The 18,823-nt window shown below is 42.0% G+C and overlaps 1 protein-coding gene across 1 annotated transcript in view; it reads right to left on the reverse strand.

The window, feature by feature from the left end:
* Positions 1-13,910, reverse strand: part of slc24a3 (solute carrier family 24 member 3) — a 100,611-nt gene extending 86,701 nt beyond the window's left edge. Inside the window, exon 1 of the mRNA XM_055902353.1 lies at positions 13,243-13,910. Coding sequence (XP_055758328.1) covers positions 13,243-13,435 — 193 coding nt within the window. The 5' untranslated portion in view covers positions 13,436-13,910. The remainder of the gene's footprint in view (positions 1-13,242) is intronic.
* Between the last annotated feature and the right edge of the window lie 4,913 nt (positions 13,911-18,823).

Genomic DNA, 18,823 nt, shown 5'->3' on the forward strand with positions numbered 1-18,823 from the left:
TCTCCACCAAGATCTTTGCCTCTCTCATTTCCTCTTCATCTCTACCCCTTATTTCACCATCCTCTCTCATTTCCTCTTCATCTCTACCCCTTATTTCACCATCATACCTCTCATTTCCTCTTCATCTCTAACCCTTATTTCACCATCATATCTCATTTCCTCTTCATCTCTACCCCTTATTTCACCATCATACCTCTCATTTCCTCTTCATCTCTACCCCTTATTTCACCATCATACCTCTCATTTCCTCTTCATCTTTACCCTTTATTTCACCATCCTCTCTCATTTCCTCTTCATCTCTAACCCTTATTTCACCATCATACCTCTCATTTCCTCTTCATCTCTACCCCTTATTTCATCATCATACCTCTCATTTCCTCTTCATCTCTACCCCTTATTTCATCATCATACCTCTCATTTCCTCTTCATCTTTACCCCTTATTTCCCTCTCACTATCATACCTCCTCCCTTTCCGTTTCCATCTCTACACCACTATCTCCCAACTACCCTTCTCAATTCCAGCCGCTCTCTGCCCCTTTCCTCTGTCCACTCTCTCTCCACCTCTGCCAACCATCTCAACTCCATTTTTCTCTTGCTCTCTCATTCCCAATCTACCTCTATACCTACGTCACACGCTCTTTAGTCAGTGTCCTCAATCAATAACAACATCATGGTCCAAATCTATAAAGTACTCCTTTGCTCTGTGCTGTTTTTTTGTGTTCTGCCATCGCTGCCACAACACAACCATGTTACGCAATGAGATTATCTAGCAGACCATAGGAAAAGCACATTAGTGCCCAGATGACACTCCATACATTGCCTGTGTTCATTTGAATCAGTGACATCTACGTAGATTGCATGTCTTTCAGGGATCACTCACCAACCCTTAGGGCGTAATGGTCTGACTTAAGTAAAGTGTCAAGGCCAATCATTTTAAATGGCAGGAGATAATAAATCTGCTAAAACATGTTTGCTCATATTAATTACCATGGCTTTCTCTAAGGGTTCTATTTTAACAAACCTAATGCAATGATAAATCTAAGCGCTGGTGGTAACGCTATACTGTAGGTTCGGGGGTGTCATAAATATTTTTGCTATTTTCACAACCACAATTATGGGCGCAGTTGCTGGCGATGGCGCAAAAGGGTTGGGTTTTGATAAATAAAGAAGTTGTGGGTGTGTCGAGGCTTGGCTCCTCACTAGCCAATCAGAACATGCCCCTGGCTAAGTATGTGATTAATTCAAGTTGTGTATTTATGATGGGAGGGCTGCCGTCTTATCGGCTCTTAACCAATCATGCTATTTTGTTTGTTTTTCCGCGTTTGTAACTTGTTTTGTACATAATGTTGCTGCTACCGTCTCTTATGACCGAAAAGAGCTGCTGGACAGAACTGCGATTGCTCACCTCAAACTGGACAAAAAGTTATTCTTCAATGAGTCGGACGGGAGGGATATAATACTACAGACACCTGACCAGAGAATGATTTATTTCAGATTTGATTTCTTTCATCACATTCCCAGTGGGTCAGAAGTTTACATACACTCAATTAGTATTTGATAGCATTCCCTTTAAATTGTTTAACTTGGGTTACACATTTCGGGAAGCCTTCCACAAGCTTCCCATAATAAGTTGAGTGAATTTTGGCCCATTCCCCCTGACAGAGCTGATGTAACTGAGTCAGGTTTGTAGACCTCCTTGCTCGCACACGGTTTTTTCAGTTCTGCCCACACATTTTGTATAGGATTGAGGTCAGGACTTTGTGATGGCCACTCCAATACCTTGACTTTGTTGTCCTTAAGCCATTTTGCCACAACTTTGGAAGAATGCTTGGTGTCATTGTTCATTTGGAAGACCCATTTGCGACCAAGCTTTAACTTCCTGACTGATGTCTTGAGATGTTGTTTCAATATATCCACATAATATTCCTTCCTCATGTTGCCATATATTTTGTGAAGTGCACCAGTCCCTCCTACAAAAAAGCAACCCCACAACATGATGCTGCCACCCCTGTGCTTCATGGTTGGGATGGTGTCCTTTGGCTTGCAAGCCTCCCCCTTTTTCCTCCAAACATAACGATGGTCAGTATGGCCAAACAGTTCTATTTTTGTTTCATCAGACCAGAGGACATTTCTCCAAAAAAGTATGATCTTTGTCCCCATGTGCAGTTCCAAACCGTAGTGTGGCTTTTTCATGGCGGTTTTGGAGCAGTGGCTTTTTCCTTGCTGAGCGGCCTTTCAGGTTATGTCGATATAGGACTCGTTTTACTGTGGATATAGATACTTTTGTTCCTGTTTCCTCCAGCATCTTTACAAGGTCCTTTGCTGTTGTTCTGGGATCAATTTGAACTTTTCGCACCAAAGTACGTTCATCTCTAGGAGACAGAACACGTCTCCTTCCTGAGCGGAATGACGGCTGCGTGGTGCCATGGTGTTAATACTTGTGTAATATTGTTTGTACAGATGAACGTGGTACCTTTAGATGTTTGGAAATTTCTCCCAAGGATGAACCAGACTTGTGGAGGTCTCCAATTTATTTTCTGAGGTCTTGGCTGATTTCTTTTGATTTTCCCATGATGTCAAGCAAAGAGGCACTGAGTTTGATGGTAGGCCTTGAAATACATCCACAGGTACACCTCCAATTGACACAAATTATGCCAATTAACCTACTAGAAGCTTCTAAAGCCATGAAATCCTTTTCTGGAATTTTCCAAGCTGTTTAAAGGCACAGTCAACTTAGTGTATGTAAACTTCTGAACCACGGAAATTGTGATACAGTGAATTATAAGTGAAATAATCTGTCTGTAAACAATTGTTGGAAAAACTACTTGTGTCATGCACAAAGTAGATGTCCTAACTGACTTGCCAGTGAGAAATTTGTAGAGTGGTTGAAAAACGAGTTTTAATGACTCCAACCTAAGTGTATGTAAACTTCCGACTTCAACTGTACCTAGAGAGTTTTCAACTGGATTTTTCGTAACTGTCTACACACCACCACAGACCGATGCTGGCACTATTACTGCGCTCAATGAGCTGTATATCGCTATAAGCAGGAAACGCTCATGCAGAGGCTGCGCTCCTAGTGGGCGGGGACTTTAATGCAGGGAAACTTAAATCAGTTTTACCAGCATGTTAAATGTGTAACCAGAGGAAATAATTCTAGACCACCTTTACTCCACACACAGAGACGTGTACAAAGCTCTCCCTCGCCCTCCATTTGGCAAACTCTATCCTCCTGATTCCTGCTTACAAGAAAATATTTAAGCAGGAAGCACCAGTGACTCGGTCTATAAATAAGTGGTCAGATGAAGAAGATGCTAAACTACAGGACTGTTTTGCTAGCACAGACTGGAATATGTTCCAGGATTCTTCCGATGGAATTGAGGAGTACACCACATCAGTCACTGGCTTTATCAATAAGTGCATTGAGGACATCGTCCCCACAGTGACTGTAAGTACATAACCCAACCAGAAGCCATGGATTACAGGCAACATTCACACTGAGCTAAAGGGTACAGCTGCCGCTTTCAAGGAGCGGGACTCTAACCCGGAAGCTTATAAGAAATCACGCTATGCCATCCAAAGAAACATCAAACAGGCAAAGCGTCAATACAGGACAACGATCGAGTCCTACTACACCAGCTCCAATGCTCGTTGGGTGTGGCAGGGCTTGCAAACTATTACAGACTACAAAGGGATGCACAGCTGAGAGCTGCCCAGTGACACAAACCTACCAGACGAGCTAAATAACTTCCATGTTCGCTTCGAGGCAAGTAACACTGAAACATGCATGAGAACATCAGCCGTTCCGGACGACTGTGTGATCACGCTCTCCGCAGCCGATGTGAGTAAGACCTTCAAAACAGGTCAACATTCACAAGGCCGCAGGACCAGACGGATTACCAGGACGTGTACTCCGAGCATGTGCTGACGAACTGGCAAGTGTCTTCACTGACATTTTCAACCTTTCCCTGTCTGAGTCTGTAATACCAACATCTTTCAAGCAGACCACCATGGTCCCTGTGCCCAAGAACACTAAGGTAACCTGCCTAAATGACTACTGACCAGTAGCACTCACGTCTCTAGCCATGAAATGATTTTTCGAGACTGGCCATGGCTCACATCAACACCATTATCCCATTATCCCAGAAACCCTAAACCCACTCCAATTTGCATACCACACCAACATATCCACAGATGATGCAATCTCTATTGCACTCCACACTGCCCTGTCACACCTGGACAAAAGGAACGCCTATCTGAGAATGCTATTCATTGACTACAGCTCAGCATTCAACACCATAGTGTCCTCAAAGCTCACCACTAAGCTAAGGAACCTGGGACTAAACACCTTCCTCTGCAACTGGATCCTGGACTTACTGACGGGCCGCCCCCAGGTGGAAAGGGTAGGTAACAACACATTCGGCATGCTGATCCTCAACACGGGGGCCCCTCAGGGGTGCGTGTTCAGCCCCCTCCTGTACTCCATGTTCACTCATGACTGCACGGCCAGGCACAACTCCAACACCATCATTAAGTTTGCTGATGACACAATAGCGGTAGGCCTGATCACCGACAACGATGAGACAGCCTATAGGGAGGAGGTCAGAGATCTGACCGTGTGGTGCAAGGACAACAACCTCTCCCGCATCGTGATCAAGACAAAGGAGATGATTGTGGACTACAGGAAAAGGAGGACCGAGCACGCCCCTATTGTCATCGACAGGGCTGTAGTAGAGCAGGTTGAGAGCTTCAAGTTCCTTGGCGTCCACATCACCAACAAACTATCATGGTCCCAAGCACACCAAGACAGTCATGAAGAGGGTACGACAAAACCTATTCCTCCTCAGGAGACTGAAAAGATTTGGCATGGGTCCTCAGATCCTTTACAGCTGCACCATCGAGAGCATCCTGACGGGTTGTATCACTGCCTGGTATGGCAACTGTTCGGCCTCCAACCGCAAGGCACTACAGAGGGTAGTGCGTACGGCCCAGTACAGTACATCACTGGGGCCAAGCTTCCTGCCATCCAGGACCTCTATACCAGGAGGTGTCAGAGAAAGGCCCTAAAAATTGTCAAAGACTCCAACCACCCTAGTCATAGACTGTTCTCTCTGCTACCGCACGGCAAGCTGTACCGATGTGCCAAGTCTAGGTCCTAGAGGCTTCTAAACAACTTTTACCCCCAAGCCATAAGACTCCTGAACAGGTAATCAAATGGCTACCCAGACTATTTGCATTGCCCCCGCCCCCCGGAACACTGCTGCTACTCTGTTATTATCTATGCATAGTCACTTTAATGACTCTACCTACATGTACATATTAATTACCTCGACACCGGTGCCCCCTCACATTGACATTGACTCTGTACTGGTACCCCCCGCTATTGTCATTTACTGCTGCTATTTAATTATTTGGTATTCTTATCTCTTACTTTTTTTTCTCCTCTGTATTTTCTTAAAACTGCATTTTAAGTAAGCATTTCACTGTAAGGTGTAAACCTGTTGTATTCGGCACATGTGACAACATTTGATTTGTATTAATTTTATGTATTGCAATGTCATCAACTCCAATTTGAATGTTAGCCTAGCTCACTAAATAGCCTGCCCCATTTGCTAAATATGTTAAACTTGTTTGCAGTCCGCATTGTTCTAATTGCGTTGCTTCAATATGGAAATACATTGTTAAACATAGGCTATAGCATTTGCACTGATATAGTGGCTAGGCCTAGTGTAAATTGCAGGCTGGACATTGCTGGGGGCGTATAATACAGACAAGGCAACTTAGACTATGGAGGGTTTTACGCACATCCTCACTTTTCACAGGAGCTGGATAAAGATCCAAAATAAAGAGAAAAGGTGAATGTCCACTCACCATTATAGTGCTAAAACATGTTGTGTTTTATAAACATCATGGAACCATCTTACAGATCAAATTTGCACTTCTCCATCAATAGCAGACGGATTTGCATTGCATTCAAGCCATGTAGCCTACGTTCTCACCATAAACCCAAGGAAGGTGAATCTTTCTAATTAGTCTGGTTTTTAATCAAGTTAAACAAAAAATAATCAATCAATCTGCTTTTTAAACCAACAATGATAATTCTAAATAGGATTGGGTCAGAAGCATGATATCATAAATCACTTCTCATTCCATGGCACTGTGTGTGTAAAGTATGTCACTTAGCGAGTACCACTTCCTCCCGGCCCATACCTGGCTTAAACTCTGGACCTCTGCCTCACAAACACACTGACCGCCCTCCTCGAGCGTCTTAGCCGATTGTGCCACCTCAAAAGCTAGCTAATGGGGCGCCGAAAGCGGGACACTTAGGGCTGAGGAGTAACACACATCCCCATGTGCTTCATGTGCACATATAAGCCTAAATGTCTTTATTCATAACATTTGCTTGTCTATAGAAGCTACAAGGCTCCTGTCAATGGTGTCGTTGTCTATGTGTGAGGCAGATTAAAAAAATAATAATTAAATGGCCGTCGACATGGCATTATAAGAGAATTGAATAGTTTGGAGGAGCGCGTGTTAGTGGTGTGCGGGTCAGTTTTCTGTTCACCCGCACACACCCACAACTGCCCGACTAGACTATATGTGATAAAGTGAAAATCTGAGTCCCGCACCAGACCCAAACCCGCTAATATAGAAAATGCGCTGTAGGCTGGTCAGAGACTATTTTTTGACTGGGGGTGCATGATTTTTCTAACCTAATTTAGATGTAGCCTAGGTTTCTGCTTATCATTTCAGACATCTTGGTAGGCTATTTGTTAGTCAACTTGTCAATAATTAGATACATGCAGCTTCTCTTCTGTCATTACTAGAAGACTAAATAAACCCTTGATCACCAGAATGTCATAAATCGATAGAATGAATGCTTTAATGTAGTTTTCATCAGTACAGAGAAAATCCAATGAAATAAAAAAAATTATAACAGGAAAGATTTTCTTTGCAAAATGTCCAAATGACATCAGTTTGGCCGGTTGTAAGGAAATAGGAAGCTGTGGAAACGACCCAACATGTAGGCCTCTGTTTCTGATCAAGTTTCAGTTCGGCTTGGATTCATGTTATGTGGTTGTAAAATACTATCAGCTTTTATGACGCTGATAAAGATAGCACCTCTACAGACAATATCTAATTCCATTCTCTCAGGATGCTGAAAGAAATCAATCGGATTTCTCCAATCCTTTTCCCTTGTCAAAAATATTGGTTACGTTTGGTCTATAAATTACTGAAAGAAATGTTATATTCTGCAGAAGGTAATATTAAGGCTATGTGAGAGGATATAGACCTACATTCAGTGTCAAGATTTCTGTTTCCATTTAACCATCATCTGAACAGTAGGTTCCAGTTCTGTTGATGTGCCATAGGTTTTGACTGGGGGTGCATGATTTTTCTAACCTAATTTAGATGTAGCCTATGTTTCTGCTTATCATTTCAGACATTTTGGTAGGCTATTTGTTAGTCAACTTGTCAATAATTAGATACATGCAGCTTCTCTTCTGTCAGTCTTGTGACTGTTGAATTTGTTAACCGCCTCAATCTTCACACATAACATTGACTGCACTGCTATCATCATTTTACCACTTCACCAAATCTTTCCCAAACATTACTTTTCTGGCTCTCGCTTCTTTTAATTTTCAACTCTCCCTTTCGCAGCTTTTTTCTTATTGAATTAAACTTACCACAGAGACATTGTCCTTTTCGGCATCCGTGGTTCGACCTCAACTTTTTCTGCACATTCCCAAAAGCATTTGGCGATTGCTGTGTAGGCTATTTGGCACGCATAAGTTTATGCTTACACACTAATGCCAGATAGCCTAAAATAATGAAAGAAAAACCTCAATGTAGCCTATAAATATAAATTGCACAAGAATCATACATTTATGGATTTAAGGTATTGTTCTCTATTCAACCCGTCCGCCTTTCATCCACACAATATTTCATGACCCTAAACCTGCCCGACTGATATAACTGTAGGGACTGCTGGTTGAGTCAACCCGAACAGCACGAGCACAAATATATTTTTGGTAGCCTAATCGTTTGAGGGGCGCTCTTTGAAAATTGGGATGGATAGCCTACTCGAACAAGCTAAATGAAGTATGCAGGTATGTGAATTGTGAACAATGGAAAAGCAGGAGGGCAAATACCTCCAAATTATTTCAAAGCCCTCTTAGTAGACCATTTAAAACCTCTTTATTCATAGGCTAGTTGGCTAATGGCCAGATAAAAAGATGCACCTAAGTGACTCTGCTAAACTAGCCTGGATTAAGGGAGGGAAGGCGAAATAGGCAGAAACCAAGTATTTTTTATTTTGGGGGGAAATTCAGACACAAAATGCACATCTCTTCCATGGGCAGCATCAAGGCTGGGTAGGCTGTGCTTCCACTCTCAAAACCCATTCCATTATCAACTGCATTACTGTTAAGGCCGGCTTTTTGTGGGTCTTAAAACTTCCCATTACCCTGCATGAAATTGTCACTTTTGCGCTTGTTAAGGACACACCTCAAATATTGCCACCCCTTCCACCTCAGCGCAAGTGAGCTGATGTTAGACAGGTAAATTGCCAAACCTGGCATTAGGTCTGGAAAATGCCAGTGCACCAGTTTTTACATAACGAAATTGCAAACTAATGTGCGTTTGACACTTGCGCCACCTTACCGCCAGACGAAAATAGAACCCTAAGTGTAATTATTATATTGCTTTGTTTAAGAAAAAGGGCCTGAATGGAAAGACATAGGAGCAGATTGAGGAGGAACAGAGCGAGGGACGTGAAGGGGTTGATGCTATATGGGAGACAGAGTAAACAGTGCACACAGGCACAATTTGTTGGTGTGGGTTCATGATGACTGACGGTCAGCCCTGGAAAACATCACTATACTCTGAGGAAGGAAATCAGCACCATCTGACAACACAACCAGTGATCAAGCTTACAGTCCCTGACACCGCCATCTTATCAGTAGAGGAAAATAACAACATTCATACAGGTGCTTGACAACATACAGTTGAAGTCGGAGGTTTATATACACTTAAGTTGGAGTCATTAAAACTCGTTTGTCAACCACTCCACAAATTTCTTGTTAACAAACTATAGTTTTGGCTAGTTGGGTAGGACATCTACTTTGTGCAAGACACAAGTAATTTTTCCAACAATTGTTGACAGATTGTTTCACTGTATCACAATTCCAGTGGGTCAGAAGTTTACATACACTAAGTTGACTGTGCCTCTAAACAGCTTGGAAAATTCAAGAAAATTATGTCATAGCTTAAGAAGCTTCTGATAGCCTAATTGACATAATTTGAGTCAATTGGAGGTGTACCTGTGGATGTATTTCAAGGCCTACCTTCAAACTCAGTGCCTCTTTGCTTGACATCATGGGAAAATCAAAAGAAATCAGAAAATCAAAAAACCTCAGAAAATAAATTGTAGACCTCCACAAGTCTGGTTCATCCTTGGGAGCAATTTCCAAACGCCTGAAGGTAACACGTTCATCTATATAAACAATAGTACGCAGTATAAACACCATGGGACCACGCAGCTGTCATACCGCTCAGAGATGAACGTACTTTGATGTGAAAAGTGCAAATTGATTCCAGAACAACAGCGTAGGACCTTGTGAAGATGCTGGAGGAAACAGGTACAAAAGTATCTATATCCACAGTAAAACAAGTCCTATATCAGCATAACTTGAAAGGCCGCTCAGCAAGGAAGAAGCCACTGCTCCAAAACCGCCATAAAAAAGCCAGACTACGGTTTGCAACTGCACATGGGGACAAAGATCATACTTTTTTTGAGAAATGATGAAATGAAATGAGAAATGATGAAACAAAAATAGAACTATTAGGCCATAATGACCATCGTTATGTTTGGAGGAAAAAGGGGGAGCCTTGCAAGCCGAAGAAAACCCTCCCAACAGTGAAGCAAAGGGGTGGCAGCATCATGTTTTGGGGGTGCTTTGCTGCAGGAGGAACTTGTGCACTTCACAAAATATATGGCATCATGAGGTAGGAAAATCATGTGGATATATTGAAGCAACATCTCAAGACATCAGTCAGGAAGTTAAAGCTTGGTCGCAAATGGGTCTTGCAAATGGTCAATGACCCCAAGCATACTTCCAAAGTTGTGGCAAAATGGCTTAAGGACAACAAAGTCAAGGTATTGGAGTGGCCATCACAAAGCCCTGACCTCAATCCTATAGAAAATTTGTGGGCAGACCTGAAAAAGTGTGTGCGAGCAAGGAGGCCTACAAACCTGACTTAGTTACACCAGTTCTGTCAGGAGGAATGGGCCAAAATTCACCCAACTTATTGTGGGAAGCTTGTGGAAGGCTACCCAAAAGGTTTGACCCAAGTTAAACAATTTAAAGGCAATGCTACCAAATACTAATTGAGTGTATGTAAACTTCTGACCCACTGGGAATGTGATGAAAGAAATAAAAGCTGAAATAAATCATTCTCTCTACTATTATTCTGACATTTTACATTCTTAAAATAAAGTGGTGATCCTAACTGACCTAAGACAGGGAACTTTTACTCAGATTAAATGTCAGGAATTGTGAAAAACTGAGTTTAAATGTATTTGGCTAAGGTGTATGTAAACTTCCGACTTCAACTGTAGATACCACAGAGCATCAGCACCTTGGTTCTGTAGAAAACTAGTGGATGATGGAATGTACGCCTACTTTGACAATCTGGGAGAGTGTTATAATAATCCAATCCATTACGTCAGTATAGGTGTAAATACAATAATTTAATAAGATACAATGAGTTGTTCCAAGATGACTACTAATATTCTTCACTAGCATTCTATATCAGAGCAGACTTTTGGGTTCCAAATAAAATTCAAGGTACAATGTGTCATTGATACAATATCATGTTGTACTTTACCTCCAAATAGCCTACAAGTGATGTCAGTGATGAATTTTCTTAGACACATTGAGTTGCAACTAACATTCAACTTTGAGCTTGCTTCCCCTAAGATAAAACCTAACTCTGTATTTGGTATGTAGCATTTTGTGAAATCTAAAATCTTTCATTTTATGATCTCTCTTGCTTTGACAGTGTAAAAGGGAAATAATGGAGGAAGATGTCACAAGTGTCCCTCTCCCCTCTTGGTTTTTTTTTTTGACCTTGCAAGAATGTGAATTGTTTCACTTTTCTCCACTTTTCGTTCAGTGGTGATCAAATATCATATTATGGTCATGTTCAGTTTCTCATGTTAAGTTCTTCTTTCAATAGACCCATATTGGACATAGGATTTTAAACACAGGTTAAGAAATTTGTTGACAGAGCAAGAGACACGTAGCTGGGTTGTGCTTGAATTACGGTGGCATTTGGAAATGGCATTTGAGAAAAAAAGAAATATACTTTCAAGATGGTTTTCATTTAAATGTATTTGGGTACATCTTTCCATAGTAAATCATCTAATATGGTAGCTTAATGACTTTTTACCATTACAATAACATTGTGCCACCAGTAGGAGTAGTAACACCAATGATGGTAACGCCAATGATGGTAACACCAATGTGACATTTTTGGTAAATAAGGATTTTCTTAAATGGCGAAAATTTTCAAACTAAGGTACGCAATATTTCAAAATAATTTACTAAAGTGATAATTAATAATTTTAAATTGAGTAACGCCACGTAACACTTTGGATTTAGATAACAAATGATCAATGGAATCCTCAAATTTATGGCATACTAAAGGGGTGTGATTAACTAATAATTGTATTTAACATATCCCCCAATAACAGTTTGCCATTGGAGAGAATGCTCAAGGTCCTTGTATATCTTTGTAAAGAGTGATTTTGAAGGGGGTAACATCAACGACATAAAACTGAGGGACACACATCATACTAGTAAAAGTAATTTTTAATAGCATTCATTCTTTTTATTGATCTATACCATATGTGTCAAACTAATTCCACGGAGGGCAGAGCTTCTGCGGGTTCACCCTTCTCCCTTGTACTTGATGAATTAAGGTCACTAATTAGTAAGAAACTCCCCTCGCCTGGTTGTCTAGGTCTAATTCCATGGAGGGCCTAGTGTCAGCAGGTTTATGTTTTTTCCTTTCAATTAAGCCCTAGACAACCAGGTGTGGAGAGTTTCTCAATGAGTGACTTTAATTTATCAATCAAGTACAAGAGAGGAGCGAAAACCCGCAGACACTGCTGTCCACGGAATGAGTTTGACACCTTCGCTTTAACTTAACTCATAGCCTAGTTAATGTTAGCCACAACAAATTGGAATTCGTAACATAGCATCAATTTAGCAAATTTGTAACATTTAACAAATTACAGTTCTTGCACCACACATGGGCAGCAGGTAGCCTAGTGGTTAGAGTGTGTGTTGGACTAGTACTGAAAGGTTGCAATATCAAATCCCAGAGCTGACAAGGTAAAAATCTGTTGTTAACTGACTTGCCTAGTTAAATACAATTAAAAATAGGCATGTTTTGTTGTAACTAATTTATGGACAATCCTCGCTTTAGGCCAACATAACAAAGACCATTCTCATGGAAACTAAAAGGTCACACTCCAACCTGGTCTCAGAGCATTTCATATTATTCTGTATGTAAATCCGGAATACCCATTTACAATATATTATACAATATAGTATATCATACAATATATTATGTTTCGTATGGTATGTATGGTATGTATTTATTTGTTGATGTCCTTCACCCATTTCGTATGATATGTTACGAATTACAATTCATATTATATGTTATTAATTTTAGCTAGGTGGCTAACATTATTTAGCTGGTTAATGTTAGCTAGGCTAGGGGTTAGGTTAGGAGTTAGGTTAAACGGTTACATTTAGGGCTAAGGTAGGGGAAGTGTTAGCTTATTATAAAGTAGTAATTAGCAAAAAATTTGCTAAAATTGCCTGTAATGAGATTTGAACTCACAACCTTTGGGTTACTAGACGTTCGTGTTATACGCCCGACCAACCACCCTACTTTAATTTTTGCCTTAAGTAACCATACCAAATGTAACATATACTAGTTGCAGTGTCCCTGATTTACCTTTCCTATATTACGTCTTGAATATGAGACCAAGCTGCACACTCACTATGAAGTGCCTACTAAAACTGATATTATTGAACAAAGTTCTAGCATCACTGCCTGTCCATTCTTAGGAGCCTCATACAATAGTGAAACTCAATACAAACACTCTCCCAAACGATTGCAAATATGCAACTGTTCAATAATACATTCTGGCAACAAGTATCTCACCTGCTTTCTCCGCCAAACACGAGAGCCCCATTACAAGCACGAGCAGCACCCCAATGAAGCACATCTGCACACCGAGCAACTCCTTTCGCTTTTTCCGCCGAGCTTTGGTTTTCTGCTGGTTCAGCATCACTTGAAGCGGCCCACAACGCACCAGGACGGTCCCGGGCATCATGCCAACAGCCATCCCATCCATGGATACGTTTTTACGGCGACAAGGCTTCTGGGGTCCCGGAAAGTGAACGTGGAGGGAAGCCGCGAGAAAGAGGGTTTCGGAAAGTTACACAACGGAAGAGATGGGCTGTCGATGGGTGAAAGAAAATGTTGTTATTCTATCTTGCGTCGGTTGCGATGTTGTCTTCTATATTACTTCGGACCGAAGTGTTGTTGTGCGTTGTGGCTGTTGCGAGAGGACGGAACACTCCATGGATGCTTCAGTTTGGTGCCAGTTCTCGCAGGACACAGTCTGCAGCGAGGCTGGTGATGTTGAAGAGAGAGCGCAGAAAAGAGAGGGGAGGAGTGTGTGTGTGTGTGTGAGAGAGAGAGCGATTGTAAAGCTATAGCCAACAGAACTGGCCTATGGTTGACATTTTTTATGATTTAATGTTTAATTCAGGTTAATTGACAACACAATCAAATGTAAATCAACACTAGACGTTGAACTTGCGTATGTGCCCAGTGGGATACATTTTTGAAGCAGCAGGCGTTATTTGGAACAAAAAAAGACGCGCTCATCGTTGCCCTCTCCTGGACGCAGTAGGCCCATATTCCATCGTGTCTTTCAGATAGCCTATTGTAGTAAATCCGTTTGGCAATGGATGGCAATTTGGATGGCAATCCTTTGCATGCGAATGTCAGGCACACACAAACAAACACACACACACACACACACACACTGTGGGTGAATGTCAATCTTAACACTCATGCACCGCACCACTCTCCTCTCCTTCATTATCTCATAATCACAGGTTGACCTCTAACCCGGTGAGACCCAGCATATACCCACTCCACTAAGCTTTTGATGCATTCCACTCATCAGCAGGTTCATGTTCAGTATCAGCCTCCATTCAGTATGTAGTATAAAGTAGTCAGCCTCAATAGACTGAACAACAGGTTGACCACACACACTCCAGTTGATTGGGGTCAAAGGTAACACCCTCTGTTCCTCCCAAGCCAGAAACATTCATAGTGCATTTTAAGCACTTACATTAATCACAGGATGGAGGTGTCCTCAGGCCCAACTATCCCATAATGCCCTCTGATTGAGTGTTAGCCAATGAGTTGCCAGATTAGAGCTATCGCTCCTTGGTCCATACTTGCACAATCTCACTCACACATACACACGCATATGCTCAAACAAACACAAACACACACACACACTTCGGGATTGAACATAATCCTGTTCCAGAGCGCATCACAGCAGGGATTCAGGACATTGGAAAATTGAATCAAATGGATTATGATGAGGAAACTGATTTTTGATTCAGTGCCGTTGAGAATTTCTGCTGCCTTAGTGGGAAGGAGGAAGACTGGTTTAAACACACAATGAACCTGAGATTCAAGAGTTTTGCTAGGTAATATGCGGACCACACCGGTCACATCGTGTGCGTGAGCATTGCAAATTAAATTTACACATACACGTTATTCAATCATTGCCCCCACACTGCTCGCACACACCAACGAGCGTCTGCGTTGCCAAGCGCAAAAATAGAAGTCAGTTCTATTTGTGACGCTGAACGCAGTGCAAGTCCTGCCTCTCCCATCTCCTCATTGGTTTATAGAAGCAGATACCCACGTGCCATTTCCTCATTGGTTGTACCCACGTGGGTGATTGAAAGACGAACTTAGGTCGGTCGTCGTCGTGGTAATACTATGAAAGTTATATGCCAATCGCCATATAAAGTCCAAAGAAGAAAAAGCCTGGAAATTAATATAATTGTAGAGTTTGTTTTGATATTTCAACCTGCGTGCCGTGATTGCGTTTGGTGTGGGGGGGACAAAATCTATTTGCGCACAATGGCGCACGCGGTCGCACGCACCTGGTTTGGGTATTGTGTTAGCCTCACTGGGAATTAAATGCTAGCCCAAGCAGAACTAGGGGGTATCTTCAACATTCCCTCTTATTTCCACACGTTTATCGCTCTCTTATTCTCTTTCCCCGCCTCTAATCCTCTTGTGCATTCATTTGCTCATGCACTTTTCCTCCCTCTCTTTCAGCAATGCTGTACATTTTTTCATCTCTAGTGTGTGATCTCTTTCTCCCTTTCTCCCTTTCTCCCTTTCTCCCTTTCTCTCTCTCTCTCGCTCTCGCTCTCTCTTTCTCTCTCTCTCTCTGGCGTGATTTGTCCCTGTCCAGTCTTTGATGTGCTGTTAGTCTTGTAACTCTGTGTGAAGCTGGTTTCAGTTCAATTGAGCTCTGCTTTCTCCTTCTTTTGATCAATAGAGATGGACGTTTTGTTTACCCAGTTAAAAGGCTTCAAACTGTATCTGAGTGGCCAGCTGTGTAAGTGAACGCATCACTCAGATGCATCACTTAATGCATCACTCAGTGGCAGCCATGTAATTTCAGGCAGCCTCGGGTACAGTAGATATTGTTATTAATGAAAGACATTTATCTCCACATTTGTATGGCGCCTTCGTAGATACACATTGACCTATCCAAACATAACATACCACTTCAAGAGATAGTTTACCCAAATGTTATAATTGCATAACCTTGTAGTTATGGAGGAAGAGACAGTTACCAATGATTAGCATTGAATATTTCACAGCCACCACTGGCAGAACGCATTGTAATGAGAGACTCAGGTTTCAGGTTGTTTGGGATTCCGAGTGGCGCAGCAGTCTAAAGCACTGCATCTCAGATCTCGGGCTGTATCACAGCCAGCTGTGATTGGTAGTCCCATAGAGCGGCGCACAATTGGCCCAGCATCGTCCGGGTTTGGGGAGGGTTTGGCCGGCATAGGCCGTCATTGTAAATAAGAATTTGTTCTTAACTGACTTGTCTGGTTAAATAAAAAGTATATTGCTGATTTATGTGGGAGATTGTTGTTGTATGATGAAGAGGAAGTAGTCAGGGACTGAGTGCCACATTTACCCATCATGCACTGCTTCATGCCACATTTACCAATTTACAAAAAAACTTCTCTAGCACTTCCCAGTATTGGTTAAACTTCTTCGATGGTTTAGTAGCTCATAAAATCTCTCCTCTTCAGGTAGGTTTCAGCCTCCTCTGTCACTTGGATATTGGTCCCTATATAGGCAATACCCTGTGTGCTATTAGTGCCTGGGTCACTGATCAGTAATTTGTCTCAGCTATTGGTGAAGTGAACCTCTCCCATTGATTCTGTGGGGCTTTAGATCAGCAAAGGTTGCAGTGAAGCATTTCGAGGTGTGTGTGTGTGTGTGTGTGTGTGTGTGTGTGTGTGTGTGTGTGTGTGTGTGTGTGTGTGTGTGTGTGTGTGTGTGTGTGTGTGTGTGTGTGTGTGTGTGTGAGCGAGCGAGCGAGCAAAAGAGGGTTTGTGGTGATATTGTTCCATACTACTGGATTGAGAGTTTTGCTGATGTTAGTTGGTGCCCGATTGATGACATCTGGTTGACATCAGATTTATAACCCCGTACAGTCTGTTATGTGAATACACAATGGATATACTGTAGACCTCCAAGTCTGGTTCATCCTTGGGCGCAATTTCCAAACGCCTGAAGCTCAGGAAGGAGACACGCTCTGTCTCATAAAGATAAACGTACTTTGGTGCGAAAAGTGCAAATCAATCCCAGAACAACAGCAATGGACCTTGTGAAGATGCTGGAGGAAACCGGTACAAAAGTATCTATATCCACAGTAAAACAAGTCCTATATCGACATAACTTGAAAGGCCGCTCAGCAAGGAAGAAGCCACTGCTCCAAAACCGCCATATAAAAGCCAGACTACGGTTTGCAACTGCACATGGGGACAAAGATTGTACTTTTTGGAGAAAATCCTCTGGTCTGATGAAACAAAAATGTAACTCTTTGGCCATAATGACCATCATTATCTTTGGAGGAAAAAGGGGGAGGCTTGCAAGCCCAAGAACACCATCCCAACTGTGAAGCAAGGAGGTGGCAGCATCATGTTGTGGGGGTGCTTTGCTGCAGGAGGGACTGGTGCACTTCACAAATTAGATGGCATCATGAGGAGGAAAGTTATGTGGATATGTTGAAGCATTATCTCAAGACATCAGCGAGGAAGTTAAAGCTTGTTCGCAAATGGGTCTACCAAATGGACAACGACCCCAAGCATTCTTCCAAAGTTGTGGAAAAATGGCTTTAAGGACAACAAAGTCAAGGTATTGGAGTGGCCATCACATGATTTATCACTCCAGTGTTAATCTGCTAAATTGTAATTATTCGATTTATTGCCTACCTCATGCCTTTTGCACTCTTTTTTTCTACCATGTTATTGACTTGTTTATTGTTTACTCCATGTGTAACTCTGTGTTGTTGTCTGTTCACACTGCTACGCTTTATCTTGGCCAGGTCGCAGTTGCAAATGAGAACTTGTTCTCAACTAGCCTACCTGGTTAAATAAAGGTGAAATAAAAATAAAAATAAATAAATAAATAAAATCACAAAGCCCTGACCTCAATCCCATAGAAAATGTCTGGGCAGAACTGAAAAAGCGTGTTCGAGCAAGCAGGCCTACAAACCTGACTCCGTTACACCAGCTCTGTCAGGAGGAATGGGCCAAAATTCACCCAACTTATTGTGGAAGGCTACCCAAAATGTTTGACCCAAGTTAAACAATATAAAGGCAATGCTACCAAATACTAATTGAGTGTATGTAAACTTCTGACCCACTGGGAATGTGATGAAAGAAATCAAAGCTGAAATAAATGATTCTCTCTACTATTATTCTGACATTTTACATTCTTAAAGTAAAGTGGTCATCCTAACTGACCTAATGCAGGGAATATTTACTAGGATTAAATGTCAGGAATTGTGAAATACTGAGTTTAAATGTATTTGGCTAAGGTGTATGTAAACTTCCGACTTCAACTGTAAGTAACTGCAGTGACCAGCTAGCTTCTTGCTTCAGAAGGTTGAACGGTCGGCTTGAGTGTGTAATGAAGTTGGGGATGCGGGTTCGAATGCACATACACATTTTCGGCAGGTGTCCCTGAAAGAAAACAGGCTGTAAAACTTTGTCTTCAACAATAGTGGTGCTCATTGTCTGACTAATCCTGTTGTGCTATAGCGTATTATGTTCAAATGTTTTTACAGGTTCCTGCTATTTTTCACAAACACACACACACACACACACACACACACACACACACACACACACACACACACACACACACACACACACACACACACACACACACACACACACACACACACACACACACACACACACACACTGTTCCCTTCTAGGACCGGGTGTTCTCTCTTCTGTCTTGGTAAGAGAACATCCCCTTCTGTAGAGAACAGAATGCCTCAGCCATACTGCGCTCTAATAAAGGCTTCTCCATCACTTACCCAAACACACTTGCATGCATGCACAAACACACACAGAGCATATCCATTTGACCAACAAGATCTCAT

Source organism: Salvelinus fontinalis, chromosome 37, assembly GCF_029448725.1.
Source record: "Salvelinus fontinalis isolate EN_2023a chromosome 37, ASM2944872v1, whole genome shotgun sequence".
Classification (NCBI taxonomy): domain Eukaryota; kingdom Metazoa; phylum Chordata; class Actinopteri; order Salmoniformes; family Salmonidae; genus Salvelinus; species Salvelinus fontinalis.